Raw genomic sequence first — 17643 nt, forward strand, 5'->3', positions numbered from 1 at the left:
GAAGTATTTTGCAGACGAGGCCTTTTTTCTCACGCCTGTGAAATCTCACAAGCAATTACCTATTAAAATGTTATCTTTCCCCCATCTCGGAATGTTTAGGAAAAGATTATAACTGCTGGGGGAAGATAATTAAGACCGCAAATGGGGAAATTGTATTTTGAATACAGTGCACCGTGCGCATGCAGCGATCTCTTTTGTCTTATTAAAGCTAACTGCGCACCTGAAGCTCTAATGTGAGAGCCCCGATCTCCGATACATCACTGTCAATATTGATTCAAGTGCAAGGGAAATCGCTGCGATGATTCATTCATACTAATGTACAATTACCCTGTTAATTAAATCCGACTGGGATGCATTGCTGGCTTAACCGTTCACCGTAAAGCGCATTGCGGTAATATGTTGAGCGTGTACGGTTGTGCTCATAAGTTGACATACCTGAGGGGAATGTAAACTTGAGTGCACCATATCAACATTGTGCAGTGCAATTTCACTATGGCCCATGAGGTGTGGTTTTTTTGGAGCTTTTCTTGGACACGTTCAAAGCAGTAACCTTTTCGGGGGTGGGCCAATATTCCCACTATGGCCCATGAGGTGTGGTTTTTTTGTAGCTTTTCTTGGACACGTTCAAAAGCAGTAACCTTTTCGGGGGTGGGCCAATATTCCACCTGCCCCCCGTTTTGCAAAAGCATGCATGTCACCTTCATTAAAGACTCTAAAATTGTCCATGGGTGTCGATGTGAATCCGAATGCTTGTTTGTCTGTATCACAGCATTACGGAACCTTTAGAGCAGGGGCGTCAAACTAATTTTTTGTCGCGGGCCACTTCGGACTTACGGCTTTCCTCGGAGGGCCGGCGAAGAATCTCAGTTATTTATTACCCATGACAATTTGACATTTCGGTATGGATTTCAGCAAGAATCATGACAGCTGACGCACATGATTTGCTCCCGCGGGCCACATAAAATCACATGGGAGGCTGGATCTGGCCCCTGGGCCTTGACTTTAACACCTGTGCTTTAGAGGTTCCACTGTACTGACGTTTCACTTGGAGATGAGATCTGATGATTGTTTTGAGTGCAAATAGACCATTTGAAATGTATCCTCTATTGAGTTTAAATTTCCCAAGGGTGGGGGGTGGGGGGGGGTCTGTGCATACACACGTAAGTCCTCAATTGTAAAAGGAAAAAGCCTTCACAGAGCTTCAGAGATGGCTGCTGCCACCAGTGTGGGTGTTTGCCACTAAGATCTTTTTTACTCCACATATTATGCTGTTCCCCTCTCCCCATTCCCACTTCCGCTCTCTCCCCGAGCACCCCCCCCTTTTTTTTTTGTCTCTTCAGCTCTTTGACGCTGAAAGTGAAGCGCTGCAGGATTTTGAGCCTTTGAGGATTCCAACCGACGTTATTGGGTATTGAGACAAAGTCAGGCAGCTAGTCCGTCCAGCTGGGGATATCAAAACAAGAAACTTGTCCATTTTCAGAAGGCTGCCAGAGCCCCTGCAAAAGGCGCAAGAGTGCCCGAAATCACAAATACCTCAGGCCATTGCCCGTACTGATTAATATTGTGTATCTCCCTTTTTGTTGTTAACATGCAATCGTCGTGAAAAGCAATCACAGAACCAGCCAAAGCGTGATTGTTAGCAGTTCTGAGTCCCCATTGACGAATGAATGAATGATCATCAGAAATCTATTCACAGAAAGAAAAAGAAATTGCATTCGTTGACTGACATGCACAAAAGGAATTATTTCCCCGAACGAGGACGGCAACGAGTTGCCAGAGCAGGTCCAATTATGTCAGTAATAAGGTAATCATGCCATAAGCTTTGATCAATATATGCACTCAGAATAGATTTTACAGCACAAACCTGTGCAACATGGGGAACAAATCCCCTTTGTGCAGCGCAAGCGAGTGGCCCATTTAACCTTAGCACTTATCTTTACATTGCAATTACCAACCCTCCATTATCCTCTTCCCTTCTCTTTGCATTCACGCTGACACCGTCGTGCCCCTTTCAGTCTATGCATCATCTGATCATCATTTGAAACAAGAAAAAAATGTGTCTATATCCAGCAAAATCCATACCTAATTCCTCTACAAGCCAGCTTCCCTTCTCTACCCCCGTAATGAATAGTCACTCATGCCAGCGGAAGAAGCCCTGAACCAATCCGGCTGCCTGTCTTCTACTACGGAGGCTTCTTTTTTTTCCTGATCTCAGAGGTTAATAACAGTCCACATGATTACCCGCAAGCTCGAGGATTAGAGGGTTCATAGAGTGTAGATTCCACACTCCAAATAGTAATCGCCATTTCACAGTCGCGTCCACTCAGGTGATAGGCCATTCCACTATCTCATCTCTCCCACTGTGAGGACCAAAAAAAAAAAAAAAAAAGATGCCCACTCACAAAGAGCAAAAGACTGCAAGTGTTGTTATTTATTTATTTATTTTGGGTCGTTTCATAGCAACAATTTAACTAATAGCAACCGATTTATTTTATTTATTTATTTTTGGGGCCAAGTGATGTACTGTCCTTACCGAGTTATTTCCTTGGAATGCCTATTGTGATGCAGCCATTTCTTACACTGAAAAGAACATGATGTTTAAATTTAAAGAAAAGGTCATTTTAATGTATTTATTCGAAATAAAAAACTAAAAACACAGAATTGATGATACTGACAGCAGTCAGTGCTCGGACAAGCCCATAAAAGAACGGTGGTGACTGTCTGTGCTGGCTTGTAGAACATTAAGGAAATGTAACAGCAGGACATAATGAACACTAATCGTATAACTAAGTGGAAGTTGTCGGCCAAACATGAAGAATTGTTGGAGGTTGCTGTTTTAATGACTTACAGCTACTTTGAAGTAGTTGGACTGCTGCATACTAATTGTGCATCATACAAATCCGTTCATATTTGCGTGTTCATTTTGTTTGATCTCGGATGTTAAAACACAATGAGGCTCGGTGGAATAGTAGCCCGCGGGATATGCCAAAAAAAAAAAAAAAATGGATGGCGTTCAGATGCTCTCTGTGAACAACCACCCTTGAAACTCCCAGCCGGTACACCATCTCCCCCTCTCATAGCCGCACACCCACTTTCCTTATTCCAGTGACATCATGCGGTTGTAATGCATCATCCGGTCAATACAAAAATAAATCCAACAAGTATGCGGAAGATAGAAACACGCAGTGGGGGTTAAAAAGCATCATATGAGCGTGTTTCACTATCAAACTTCCTCCAGCATCAAAACATTCACATTCAAGGCTGCACTCAATGAGACCCCTTTTTTTTTTCCTCCCACATACCCCCCAACAAACTTACGAAGGTTCGCACCCCTGGAAACATAGTGCTTGGAATGCATGCCAAGGGTCTCCTCTCCTCGGAACGGCTCACCTGGGCACCCGCCTTGCAGCACACTGGCAACCGCCCTGTAAAACATTGGAAGGACATAATAAAAAAAAGGTGATAGAACCATGCCGCATTATTTCACCTTTTCGTGCACCTATTTGTTATTAATAAACGTTTGGATTCATACTTTCATATACAGTAGCACTTGCTTCGGACAGTATGTGTTCAAATCCCCCATGGACGTGTGTTTATGTGTGTAATTTGATTATTCAGCTGAACTGCACGAGGCCTTATACGAAGCAGCATCTTTCTACACGATTGGTTGCATCGCCGGTGCAAGATTGACACAACTACTTCGTTCAAATTCATTTACGCTGTTTTCCTCCCCCCGATCATTGCACATGCTACGGTTAAGCTCCAATGAGAGCATTTGCGGAAATGGAGCGCGATGCTAAGACTCGGGTGAAAGAAACCGCCCCCGCCTGTTGACAGGAGCGTGGCTCACGTAATGTTATGCCACAGCACAGTTGATGCATAAAGCTCGGGAGAGAGGAAACAGTATCCAACTGAAACTCGTCTTGTTTTGGATTTGGTGTGCAAAGGTGCACGTAATTGATTTAATGTAGAATCAAATGAGCAAGTTTGAATAAAAGGGGCGAAGGTGGGTTTTATATTTGGCCGCGACGAGAAGGAATTGGCATTCAACAATTACCTGGACATGTTCTCTCTCTGTGGACGATGCGCCTTTTCAAGACCCAATTTGGTGAAAATCCCCACGAGCGCCATAATAGCCACAACTCCACATATGATGTAAACAATTAAGTTCGTCTTGTCTTTGGTGCTGTCGTGCATCTTGTTCATTTTCTTATACGGCGTCTGGCCGGTTTTCATCCACAATGGGGTGTCGTAGTTTTTACAGGTGCTCTGATCCAGTCGAGAATGTTTGTAGGAGCAGCAGAAGCGGAAGCCACAGGTGCCGCAGCAGTATAAATAATTGCCCGTTTTGCAAATAAACGGAGGGTCCCACTGTCCCATCACGTCGTAGTAGCCTCGGCATTTGTCCTCCGTGTGGGGGGTCTCCTCGGACACGTTCTCCTCCTCGGTGGAACCGTTGGAGGTGGCGATCATCACGAAGCCCCCGAGCAAGCCCGGCTCCCCGTCCGCCTTACACACCAGAGCGGTAACTTTGAGCAGCAAGAAGCCGAGGAGAAAGGAGTCGCCTCTCATGGTCGCTTCCTCCTCCGTTCAACTTCACGCTGAAACGCCGAGACTCGAAGACGGGAGGCGGTCATGCCACGCTGAAAAGTCCAGAAACATACACCCAAACAGCAACGCGCCTTCGTCCGAGCTGATGAACATCTTAACTAACATCATCTATGAACACGCGAGATTCAAAGCACTGGTTGCTCTGTGTGTGTGTGTGTTCTCAGTATGGTGCTTTTTTTTTTTTTTTTTTTTTTAAATCTCCCCCCCCTCCCAAAGTGGGCTGCGCTTTTCGGCGCGCTCTTACGCACCACTCGCAGCACTGAGAAGGAGAGCGCAGTGAGAAATGTGGTGGGAGAGCCTGGTGCGCTAAAGAGAGGACGAGGAAAACAGGGGGAGGGAGGGAGAGAGGGAGAGAGAGGGAGAGAGAGAGGGAGAGAGAGAGAGAGAGAGATCCAACGTTATCAAGTCAAATACAACTTTATTGTCAAATGTACAGTATGTGCAACATATAACAGATGAAATTTCTTCCCTCTCAAACAGACAACATTATTATGATTATGAAATCGTGATTTAAAAAAAAAGACATCGACGATCCACTTTACTGTATGTTGAGCCTTGAGACAAGGAATGCTTTGGGAGTTCTGTTTTTCCCAGCAAATTTTAATCACAGATGGCTACAAGTATCCCTAAACGTATTTTTGACGCAGAATTCAAAAATATCTTGACTTTTTTTCTAAAGCACATCATATTTTTGAGATATGTTCAAGTTTTGTTTTGAAATTTGACCGATATTATATTCTAATCAGAATTGTTAATGTACTAGAGAAATAAGGGCAGAATCAGAATCAGGGGAAAAAAAACTAGAACAGTTTATTTGCATCTCTGATTGAAAAAAATGGGACAAAATTGTTGAACAGCAATAAGTAATAAGAAGAATTGTTTTGTAGATCATACGACCTAAGTAGAGTAGTGCAATGTATAAAAATGGGTAAAGACCGCCCTTGTTTTTCACAGAGCTGGAACTGGTGACATCATGGCAGCGGTTCAGCCGCCAAAGAACGTGCGTCAAACTCTAGGCCAGATATGGCCACAGCCTTTTGACGTCGCAGTATGTCCAGTTCATGTTTCTCGCTCGGCTCATTTGTTTTTTTGTCTTTAGGGGAGAAAATCTGTTTGGAAAAAGTTGAGACAAAATATTCAATTTAACCTTTCGGGAACCCAGTTTTGTGCAGGGTCAAACCGTCGCCATGATAACACCTTCAATAACAATAAGGATAATGTTTTATCAATTAATCAAACTCGTGTTTCTCCTAAAATGCAACTTAAGTAATTACATGGCGGCGTCTGAGGTAGTCTTTGCGCTCTGTTGAACTGGGACAGCCTTTGCGTGGCACGGTGATCTCACCACTCTGCAACTGCAGCCTGTGAACGGTGCAGACCCTGAATTGAGACACGGCAACAGAGACAGACAACCGTTCACACTCTCAGTGAGTGGGAAGTGCACTCACACCGCCTGCACAAAATTCGGGCTCGTGAACCATGACACCATCAGAGACTTGCCACTGTATCTATTTTAATCTTCAACAGGCAAGGACCCAAAATTGGTCACTTCAGCAAATAAACGGACCATGCCCATAATCCTTTACTAGGGTACAGTAAACATATGAGCTAATACGATCATAGATTGGTCAACACATGGGGTGCAGTGCATTTTGGTGTATATGTCAGGGTTATAATAGTGCTGGATTTTTCATTGCAGTTCTTTCTGATTTAGACTTCACTTGTAGTTTATGATGATTTTTTTTTTTCATGATGCATTACCGCTGTGAAAAATCAATTACGTCTTGGAGTTGAAAGTGAAAGTGAGCGAGCTCGGGCTCCTAGATGCCCCTGGACAAAATGATCAATACAGAAAATTAATTTCAGGAAAGCCAATTTTTGGAGGTTGGATCCCCTGATTTCGAACAAGCTCTCTCCATGGTGCTGAAACTCCCTAATCTCTGTCCAAAGTGCTTGTATTTCAAACGTTGAGTGGACACGATTCAGTTTGTCCATCCATCCATTCATGATCCGAGGCACTTAATTATACAGTATTGGTGTTCGTCAACTATACAGTATGTGCTTCATAAACGCACAGTATGCAGGAAGTTGCATAAATACCAAATATCAGATGGCCAGTACCATCACTTGCACAAACGATTGAGAGCTAAGGGCATAAATTATCTTCTTACAAAGGGAATGATGATTATCATTCAGATTAGAATACTTAAAGTAATTATCATTGACCTACTTCTTTTAGTTATCAAAGTGGGGCAAGTGAGTAGAAATCACAATCAGCTTTATTGGCCAAGTATGCACAAACATCCAAGGAATTTGTCTCCAGTAGTTTGAGCCGCTCTTAACAAGAAACGATAACAAGCACACCCTTTAGGACAAAACAGAGGTACCGTGAGTGCGTGTAAGAACAGAATAGAAACTCGTGCGATTGAATAGAACCAATAAAATCTACGTTGTGTAATGAAATGACAGTAAATCTGCAAGTGAACGCCACACAGCTGACAAAACAGGCATTGTAATCGATCACCGATAGTCACCCCGGTTAGCTTCAGCAGCAGCCGGACAATCACCGTGAGAGGAGACTGGCTTGGCAAATAAACACCGGATTGGAGCAATTCTAAAATCAAATGGCTGGGCCGGAGGAGATCTTTCTCCGGGCAAAACATCGGACATTCATTGGACTCAGTGAAGGTACTCTGTTTACGTTAGCAATCTTAGCACCGGTTACGAAACTTGGAGGCTAACGATTTAGCTCTCGTTCCATTATACTGAGTTGAGGTCGCCGGTTGCGTAAAACACCAACTATCGTCGAACTTCCGATACAGAGTGATTTATCATTCGGCGGGTGTTTTGTGTTTAATCTACTTTTGATACATTTAAAACTGAGACGTGACTCGCAACTGTTATGAGAAAAAGGAACCGAAACTGAAATGTTTCACCGCAGCCATTCTTAAATTAAGAAATGGGACAATCAAACGGAATACATATCAAAGCTGTCCAAGCTACATATCAAAGCTGTCCAAGTATGTTAATTCAGACATGTAGTTCATTATTTTGTTCAGTGAGGTGCTATATAATTTCATTTTGGAACTTGCTGGCAGAAGGACGTGCAAAGTAATCTCAAGAATTTACCAATGCCGAAGGTTTGTGCGTCAATCTCAAATGAAGATGATATTCTTTTTCGAGTTCAGCGTCTGCCATATGGGACGATTCTGCGATTTGTGTTTGAAGATGTGTACAGCTTATCAGGGGAGCTTTCCAGTCGCCTCGCAGTCCGTGTGTGTGTGTGTGTGTTAATCTTCCTCTTTGTCGGTAAAATAGTTCATATATCTGACTAGAGAGAGATCCATTGTTCTATAAATTGCACCCGGAGCAACAAAAGGCTTGCAGGATTAATTTGAGATCCCCATGCAGCTCTACAAAAGAAGTGTGCTCACATGTAGAGCGCAAATGCTTCTGCATATGCTTCTCTGTATGATTTGAATATGCTGCTGTGTGAAGGGAAGCAAATGTAGACATCCATTGGCTTGAAATGTTTTAAAATTAAAATGGGGCTTGTGGCGCAAAATGTTTATTACGATGATAGTTATGTCAGGAAACCTACATGCAATGCAAACTTCATTAACTTTAAGGATGCCTTTGTGCCTTAACAGAGAGAGTGCATTTTCCCCACAATCAAAATCCGACCATGTTTCGAACCCGCTTTTGTCAACAGTACCCTAAGGATCAGAAATGATGGCACCCTTTACACAGCCAATTTAAAAATTGCTCTGGATTTTCGCCTACTCAGTTTCACACTTGGTTGGTGGGCAGGCACTTTGATGACTCAACTATTTGAACACAAAGCTATAAAAAAAAAGAGGCAACTTTTCATACCGTAATACAGTACTGTATGTCCTCTTTAAGTACACATTTCCTCTTTTAAGTGCAAGTTCTTCTTTTCACATGTTCATATTTTTCAACCCCGAACAAAGAAAAAAGAAAATTGCGCGCCCGCTGGCTCGAATGAACTCTAATGAGCAATGAAACATTTGGGGTTACACTGTCATTTTTTTGTCCATGACATGATGGTAATCAAAAAAGAATGTGTTTTCACTTCACGGTTTCTAAAATGTCAATTGCACTAAAGGTGAGGGGGAGGTGCCATTGTTAGGCTTGTTCTTGTCTGTTTCCCCCAGAAACCAGACAGACTTTTGTCACTTGGTCGTATTCCATCAAATTCCTCTCGAGGACTGAATTATCACAGTCTTATTCGGAAGTGAGGTACACGGTGAGCATGTTAAACGAAGAGGATGATAAACAGTCTAGGACCCCATGCTGACTGAAGGGATCTGTTCAGCATGCAGATGCTTCACAGTGGCAGCAGCGTGTCGCTCCAGGTACATGACAGGAAATGAAATGAATGAAGGAAGGAGAGAGTCGATTTGGACACGCTCACGTTTACCTGCAGCTTTTGTGTTTGCATGCTAGAATATAGTGTACAGTGTTTTGTGGAAGTGGTATTAAATGATTCTCATAGTTGCCTTACAGGAAATTCAAGCATTTATTTTTTGTGCAAGTTTTAACCAGAAGCCTTGAATTAAAAAAAGAAAATAAAAAAAAAGATGATTAGGTTTTGCGTTTGATTTATTTTGCTCCCAAAACATGTCTTCATTTTTATTTTATTTTTTATTTTTTCCTTTGTAGATGTCGAGCATGAGTGGACGGGCCCATTCTACTTCATCCAGGCTGCAGACCCCCAGCTTGGCCTGATGAAGGCATGGCGAGAGGGCGACTGCAAAGGTGGAGGAGACGAATGGACTGAGGAAGTTGAGCTCACCAAACAAGCGGTGGAAGCCATGAACCAGTTGCGTCCTCGGCCGAGGTTTATGGTGCTGTGTGGCGACTTGGTCCATGCCATGCCAGGTAAAAACAGCCCCTTCAGGATATACCCAACCTGCTTTAGGGTTGGATGATTAATGAGAAGTGAAATCCTGTGTTTGATTTTGGCATCTCTCCCATCTTTCAAACTTTTATCATTGAAGAAATACGATGAATGTGTAGGACGGCGCGGTGCGTTTTAAAGTTCCCAATGTTATGAAAGTACCCTGAATGCACCATGTTGCTTGCGCAAGCGATTCTGTCGCCCCTGAGTGTGCTTTAAACAGTTTAATGACACAAGAAGAGACCGCCACCCCTTGTTACAACTGTCATTAAAGTTGAGATTGATTCATTTTAATCTTAAAAAAATGTTGACATTGTCGTTGCGGGGTGTTGTGTGTGTGTCAATATGAGTAAAAAAATTAATTGATTGAAAAACTGAAACGCTGTGAATACTTTCCAGAAGCACTGTCGGGGATTGAGCCATGCCACGGATAGTAAAAAAAAAACAAACAAACTTTATTTATAGTTTGAACAGTGAATATGCCTCAAACGCTGATACAAAAACAGTTTATCATTTCAAGATCATCTCACAACACTATTTTGAAAAAAAAAAGCCAATTAACTGTTTCAAGGTGGATGTGAAACCGTCTGGACAGTAAAAAAGAGATGCTAGTATCAATAGAGTAGCTGGCAATTACTGGTCTCATTTTGGAAGACTTGATGTCAACTCGCAGATGCCAGCGGTGTAAGTTTAAATTCGGGGTCGTCCTTTAGTCTGAGCAAACGATCCTCAAGCGGCCCCAAGAGCATCATCCGGGAACTCGGGCGGCCTCACTAAATGCAGCACCTATTTCATCGCGCTTGAAATGACTCCGCCAAATTGCCCATAGCGGTTAACTATTTCAAAACACAAGCTGTGCTTTCACTGATCTGCGTTCCCCATTTTGTCATTTGTTTTGTTTCATGTGTTTTGTGTTGTCGGCCTGCTTGACATCAAGCGTTTTCCAAAATAATAAGGTCAACCGGTTAATTTGAAATTCCGTCAAGTCTTTCATACCAGTAATGGTAACAAGCAGGGCTGTTTCGAGGAGAAATTGTTTTGTGGAGAGTGAAAGCCTCTTGGGGCTTATTAAAAGATAAGCCGTACATATATGCACTTTTATGTACAGTATTAGTGCATGGATTCGTGTTATTGCGAGGCTCTCTCGCTTGCATTGTTCCGATGAAATTAACTGATCTGTGTTTAGGCGACGCGATGGTTCAGTGATGTGAGATATTCCATGCCAGAGAAGGTTCCAGCCTGAGCCTGCTCTGTTTCCCCAGCCAGTCTGTAAACAACATCCTCCCTCATGACAGCAGCTGATATTTATCTATGAAAAAGCACAGCCCTCCCGGCTATCCTCTGGAAGCTTTGGTTTCTATTCTGAATAAGATTTTTGGCTTTTGATCAGGCCACATTTGCTGTGCTTTTTGTTTGGTTACCGTTGAGGGAAAGAAAAACCACAAAAAAAAAGTAAGTTCTTGACAGTTTTTTTAAAAAATATCTCAGATAACAGTAGCATACATTGTGTTTAACTTTTAGAAGAGTGAATACATCTTGTGCTCACTGCTCGGTACATTCGTCATCCATTTAAGTCTGGATCAAGGCAGACTTTTATGTATCCCGCTGAACATTAAATTTTTCATGAGCTTGTCTATATCATAAACGTTCCAATAATAAGGTAAGCTCAAAATTCGGCTGTTTACCAGGTGTCCAATTTGATGATCAAACCGAGCCAAGAAGCTGTTTCAAACCACCGTCAACCGTCTTTTTCCACCCTGCTACCCTAAATCTTTCTCTTTCCACCACCCAACAACATATTAAAAAAAAAAAAAAAATGGTTTAGGAACTGTGTGTTCAACAAACAATAACAACAACAAAAAGCCACAAGCTATCCACCACTGCAAACCTCCTTTGCATCATAATGAGGGCCCAAGCACAAGGTGCCTATCTGGCCCTGAGCCGTGGACACAGAAAATGAGTCGAGAGGCGAATCCGTCTGTCTCTCGCCCTCTCTGCATGTACTCTCATTTCTTTCATTTTGACCTGAAAGTTAGGCAAACTATTCGCATTTTAATATCCTATACACATGAAATCGTTCGTCAACTGCTCATAGTCCCAAAGCAATGTGCTCCGTATCCCTCAGCATTATACGAGTACCGTATTTTCCGGATTATAAATAGCGGTTTTGTTTAGTTTTTCTCCATAGTTTGGCTGGGCGGTGCGACTTCTACTCTTGAGTGACTTTTGTGTGAAATGATTAACACATCATATCATTTCACGTTATTTTCACATTAAACCACAAGACGGTGCTCTCGGCCTGAGTTGATACTTTGCCCATTGGCGGTCACTGATTAAAAACAACTGACGATGAATTTGACGGAAGCGATGTAGAAGAGCAAGCGCCGCATTTTCTACCTCCGGAGTACACGGAGTTCTTTAAAAGTGACACAGAGGATGAAGATTTCATTGGATTTAGTGATTTGGAGTGACACTGGTGGTTTGGTAAACTTATTAGCATGTTCTTTATGCTATCGCTATCTGAATAACTAAATTTCTCCACAAAATGCCACTTATACTCCAGTGCGTTTTATGTTTTTTTTTTTTTTTTTTCTTCTGTGTTATGCATTTTATGGGTGGTGCAATTTATACTCAGGAGCGACTTGTCGTCCGGGAAATATGGTAGTTCCAAACAGTATAATAGCAGGAGGTCTTTATTGTTGATGTCTGTCTGACCGTGCCTTAGTTCCCCTGAAACTATTTGCATTGCAGACTGAATGGGTGGTGGCCAGGGGACGCGAGCTGTCAGCCAGCGTTGTGACTGCCGCTTGCCTTTTTGGTGACAGGAAATTGGCAACTGTAATTCTGTTCTCACATATTTCCCTCTGTAAATCTCCTTTGGCTCAATCTGACATCTTCTCTTCACTTCTATCCTCAATCTTGAGTAAACAGCTGCTATCTCATCCCTTATTTTGACATCTATCATTTAATGGCAGAAACATTCCTTTGGGATACCCTGCTTCTCATATGTCTTTTCAGTGTATCCAAAGGATCAAGTTGAGTCCAAACAATGATGACGTCCTCTCTCCAATGTTATTGACCCAACCGAAACTAGAATGTATGTCACTTTGTCATGCAGACGGTGCATTTGCGACACGCCCCACACGTGCGACGCCATGTACTTGTTTTCTAGAGTGACAAATACACGAGCAAACGTGGTTGAGAAGTTTGAGATGGTGAGCTGATTAAATGAGACAAAACATGGTGGACGTAGCCGCGTCCTAATGAGCACTACAAAGGATTCGCGCAGCGTCCCCGGGGATGCGTAAAGGCGTTTTCCTCACGGTACAGTGGGGAGAAGCATCCGAGTGTTGTCGCAGGGCACGTGTGTAAAGCTCATGTAAGTGAAGCACAGATTACCTTGGGTCCTCTCGCTTAAACTGAAATTGTATCGAATAAATGCAGTTGAAGGCAGATATTGTGCACGCTCCAAAAGTACTGAGACAGAATATCACACGGGTGCAGTACAATAGAAAGTCTTTATTAGTCTCCCAATGTGGAAATTCTGTATTTCAAAGAAGCAAGCCAGCTGATATGATCTTGTCTCAATTTACGTACAAATTGATTTTAATCAGTGTCAAGTCTGGGTCTGTTTAATTGAACACAAAACACTTTCTCAATTTCTCAACTTTTCACTTCCTGTACGTTTTTGAGATGGGTCCGAACCTTTAAATAGTGAAGGTCTTAAAGGCTTTGAGACTTTGGGTTGGTTTTAGGGAAGTGGCTGTTGCATGTTATCTAATTGGATCATCCCAAACGGTTTGCAGGCGAGCTGAGCCGCTACTCCCGCTTTCAAACTGATTAAAAGAATCCATGTACAGATTTAAGAGCTCAGGTTTAAGTAGATTTGAGAGAGTGTAAGGAAACTATGGTTCATGTAACGTGAATATAATTATCAAATCGAAACGTTTCGGCTTTATTCTCATTCAAGCTGCTACCTCCGTTATGCTCCCCCTTCCACTGCAAGGATAGCTGCGAGAAACAGCCTGACCCTAACTTTTGTCTTCCGAACTGTGAAAGGAACTCATTTTGACCGCTTGTATCTGTGTATTTGATTTTTTCTTTTTTTTTTTAAGTCTTCAAAGCGCCATGGGTGAAGATGGGAATGTTGATCGACTGTTAGATCAAAAGCACAGATCCCTCTTCATCCTTACAGTCCAGTGAAGCCTTTGCATTACTGCTGATAATACAAGTTTGATCCTGCTCCCTCGGTTCTCACATCAACCTGACGCCACTCGCAAAAACTCACACTCGGAAGACATTTTTATTTATTTATTTATTTATTTTTGCTTTCACAACACGCTGTATACTATTGACAGCTCAAGATGAATTTTGCATGGCACCTAGTCGGCTTTCGATATTGTGTTGAGAAACATTTATCATGCCAACCTGTTAGCGCTGGTTGTGGCGTTGGACCCAACGGCAGCGAAACCTCAAAAATGAATCTAAAATTGGAAAAATATGGAATTCCCCCAACATTTTACGCAATCTCAAAAACGTCAGGGGTCAGAAAGCTGTCATTCATGATGTCACGAGGACATCAGAGGATCTCGTGAGACTGGTGCTAACTCGAGAGACATATACCGATACTGTACCTGATGTTACGTGAAGTAACATCAAAATTTTAGAATATCTTGGAGGTCCTTTGGACCTGGACGGTTATCCCCAGAGTATCTGTTGTTGTTGTTCATCCTGCCTGCCAGGTGAATCAAGGTGTCTCAAATTTAGATTAATGGACTTCTGAATGAGGGTGACTCATAGCTGGACACGTTAATTCACTGCTGTACTTGAGGTAGACAGCCGGAGGTGTGAAGAAACAGAAGGCACCGCAGCTTCTTTAAAACCCCCATCTGGTGTGAGGCTTTAACGGATGTCGATTCACTTTCACTCTCCCAGAAAACCTTGAGAGTGGCTTGATGTCACCGTCGAAAGCCAGCCCTGCTTCACGCTTCCTGTACTTCTTAGCACACCATTAAAAAAAACAAACACCTGTTGGATGGAAAAAAAAACCACAACTGAGCTGCTCTTTTTGTGAAATTGACACTGTCAATCATAAACTACCGTATTTTCCGCACTATAAGGCGCTTCGGAGTATAAGGCGCACCTTCAATGAATGGCCTATTAAAAAAAAAAACAGATATAAGGCGCAGAGAACAGACGCTACAATCGTGGCTGCGATTACATTGTGCATCCACTAGATAGAGCTATGCTAAAGGGAATACAATACAGCCTTTTTTTTGTAGAGCCCTGTCTGCGGTTGCAACATATCCACTAGATGGAGCTACGCTAAAGGGAATACAATACAATACAGCTTTATTTCCATCGAGCCTTCACAACCGCTGCAGCTGTAACGAAGCGCTTTACCGAACATTGAAAATTCTACTTCCAAGAAAGCAGAACATTGATCCATAAATGAAGTGCACTGGATTGTAAGGCGCACTGTCGACTTTTGAGAAAATTTAATGCTTTTAGGTGCGCCTTTTAGTGCGGAAACTACAGTATAGACCAAGAGTGTCAAACTCATTTTTGTCGCAGGCCACATTATAGTGAGGGTGTCCCTTGGAGGGCCGTTATAAATTTTGGGAAACCATATAAATGTTTAATCCCCTCCACAAATTACATTCACAGCGCAATTGATGAATAACTATTTTTAAAATCAGAAGTCAAGAATAATGTTCTTGTGGATTACATATGACAATTTTAAATTTTGATTTCAGACTTTAGCAAGCATCACGGAACTTGACATGCTTGGTTTGCATTCACGGGCCGCATAAAATGATGTGGCGGGCCAGATCTGGCCCCCAGGCCTTGACTTTGACACCTGTGCTGTAGACGATGTCTTGGATCACTTTCTAAAGAAGGAATTCAACTCTTAAAGGTAAACACTGAGAAGAGCAAACGTGGACGGCGCTATGTCTGGATGTGAGGAAGATACTTGCCAATAATTGCAGGTTGCATTGTAATATTGTATAAATCCCGTGGAGTCAATACATCAGCATGTTATGCTGACTCAAAGTGAATATGTTGAATTGCTCCGTTTAAAATCCAAATGTGTCTAACGGTGTGGTTATTTCGGAGCTAACAGGTGCAACACTCGCCTCAGCGTTTCGAATGATAGGGTAAAATGCGGGAGCTATCTTCCATTCCCGCTTCATGAGTGCGACGGCCTCTGCTCTCTGGCTGGAATTATAGCAGTGGCTAGATTATGTGATGGTGAAATGATAAATCCGCAGAGTTAGGATGAGAGTCAGTCTGTCAGCGAGACAGAAAACCAACCTGAGAGGATTTGGTACGAGACCCATGGCTGGTATCCTCAACTCTTAATTTGAAGAAGCAGAAATTCTGAACTAATAACATCACTTCATCTTGTTTTACAAACGACCCGTTTGCTCAACAGTGAGATTTCCGAGCCCAATTTTTGAGGAGTCTTTTCATGGCCACAGCTCAGCTCTTCTTCTCATGCCGTGTAAACACCATTGACTCTGCGTCACATAGTGCAGGTACATTCATTATTTTGCTCGAAATTAGCCATCACTATGGAGCCAAAGAAAGGGAAAATATAGATACTGCTAGCCAAAAACATCCGCCACATCCTACAGTGCAATATAGATGGTTCTTGTCCACATCCAGCTCAGCTTGAAGATCTTGATTTCCTTCCGCACCCCACATGCGCCATCTGGCCCGGCGATCATTATAGGTCACAGTGGAACCAAACACAAACAAACCCTATCATCTGCAAAAAACGCAGTTGCAGCCCTCCAACTAAAAACCCTCCAGTGCTTCTTTTTTTTTTTTTTTTGATTCCCAGCGAATTGCCTACATTGAGCACTTTGGCCCCCTTCAGCCCTGTCATCATCATCATCATCATCATCCCTTCAGAATTTCTCTGCTCATGTAACTACAACCATGACATCATCTACGTTCGCAAATGTATACACTCGTTGCGCACCGAGTCTCAATATTTTTTTTTACATGGAGGACGGAAATGAGATCCAGTAACAAGTGGCCACTTTTGGTGCAATCACACACACTGGTCAGATGAAACACGGTGCATGTAAATGATGTCTTTTAAACAGCGCTGAAAAGCATGTTGCATCCCATCAACAACTACATCTCATCGGCTTGAAAGTCCCGTAAAAACAATGAATTCATTGCTTTTACTATTGCGTGTTAATAACGTGAGCAACATTGTGACCTAGCCGTTAGCACTCATAGTTCTGCATCTTCATGCGGGTACTCACATTTACACAATATATCTGTTAGTTTGATTGAAGACTCTTAATGATCCATAGGTATGAATGTGAGTACCTATTTTCCGCACTATAAGGCGCACCTAAAAGCATTCAATTTTCTCAAAATCCGACATTGCGTCTTACAACGCGATGCGCCTTATACACGGACCAATATTCTGATTTCTTGGACGTAGTATTTTAAATGTTTTGTAAAGTGCTTTGTTACAGCTGCGGGAGTTGTGAAAGCCCTCTGTAAATAAAGCTGTATTGTATTGTATTGTATTCCCTTTAGCATAGCTCTATCTAGTGGATGCATAGCGCAACCGCAGCCACCTTTGTTGCTTCTTGACTATGCGCCTTATAATGCGGTGTGCCGCATATATGAAAAGAGAAAAAAAATAGGAAGTCTTTGAAGTTGCGTCTTATACTCCAAAGCGCCTTATAGTGCGGAAAATACGGTAGCTGGACAATAGTAAGTGACTTCCACGACCTACAAGGCCCGTTCTCACAAAACTATCACTCGTTTACTCCGAAGCGCTTTATAATGCGGAAAATACGGTAGCTGGAAAATAGTAAGTGACTTCCTCTACCTACAAGGCCCGTTCTCACAAAACTATCACTCGTGTTTTTTTTTTCTTTTTCTTAAGTCTTATGGCTACCTAAATAAACTGATGCATTTCATTAATCATGCAAGAAAACGTGTAAAACACACCGTCTTTTTCAACGCTCACCAAAAAAAAAAAAAAAAGAAACCCTGCACTCTGCTCAGCTCAGAAAACCTATTATAGACCTCTCTACCCCACAGCAGACCTTGTGCTGTTATACATATTGAGTGTTAAT

At 42.4% G+C, this 17643-nt stretch overlaps 2 protein-coding genes across 3 annotated transcripts in view; one reads left to right on the forward strand and one right to left on the reverse strand.

Annotated features, from left to right (window-relative positions):
* The window catches only part of shisa9a (shisa family member 9a), a 36904-nt gene extending 31944 nt beyond the window's left edge, over positions 1 to 4960 (reverse strand). Inside the window, exons 1-2 of the mRNA XM_019863588.1 lie at positions 4058 to 4960; positions 3319 to 3425 (exon numbers count right to left, since the gene is read on the reverse strand). Of these exons, the coding sequence (XP_019719147.1) occupies positions 3319 to 3425; positions 4058 to 4572 (622 nt within the window). The 5' untranslated portion in view covers positions 4573 to 4960. The remainder of the gene's footprint in view (positions 1 to 3318; positions 3426 to 4057) is intronic.
* cpped1 (calcineurin-like phosphoesterase domain containing 1) overlaps positions 1 to 17643 on the forward strand; it is a 110215-nt gene that overhangs the window by 81099 nt on the left and 11473 nt on the right. The window contains exons 1-2 of one of the 2 annotated variants that reach the window (XM_019863589.1): positions 7096 to 7299; positions 9295 to 9513. In XM_019863589.1, coding sequence (XP_019719148.1) covers positions 7236 to 7299; positions 9295 to 9513 — 283 coding nt within the window. In that variant the 5' untranslated portion in view covers positions 7096 to 7235. Of the gene's footprint in view, positions 1 to 7095; positions 7300 to 9294; positions 9514 to 17643 lie in introns of those variants that run through there. The other variant, XM_019863590.1, reaches the window with a different exon arrangement.

Source organism: Hippocampus comes, unplaced genomic scaffold (genome assembly GCF_001891065.2).
Source record: "Hippocampus comes isolate QL1 unplaced genomic scaffold, H_comes_QL1_v1.1 scaffold91, whole genome shotgun sequence".
Classification (NCBI taxonomy): Eukaryota; Metazoa; Chordata; class Actinopteri; order Syngnathiformes; family Syngnathidae; genus Hippocampus; species Hippocampus comes.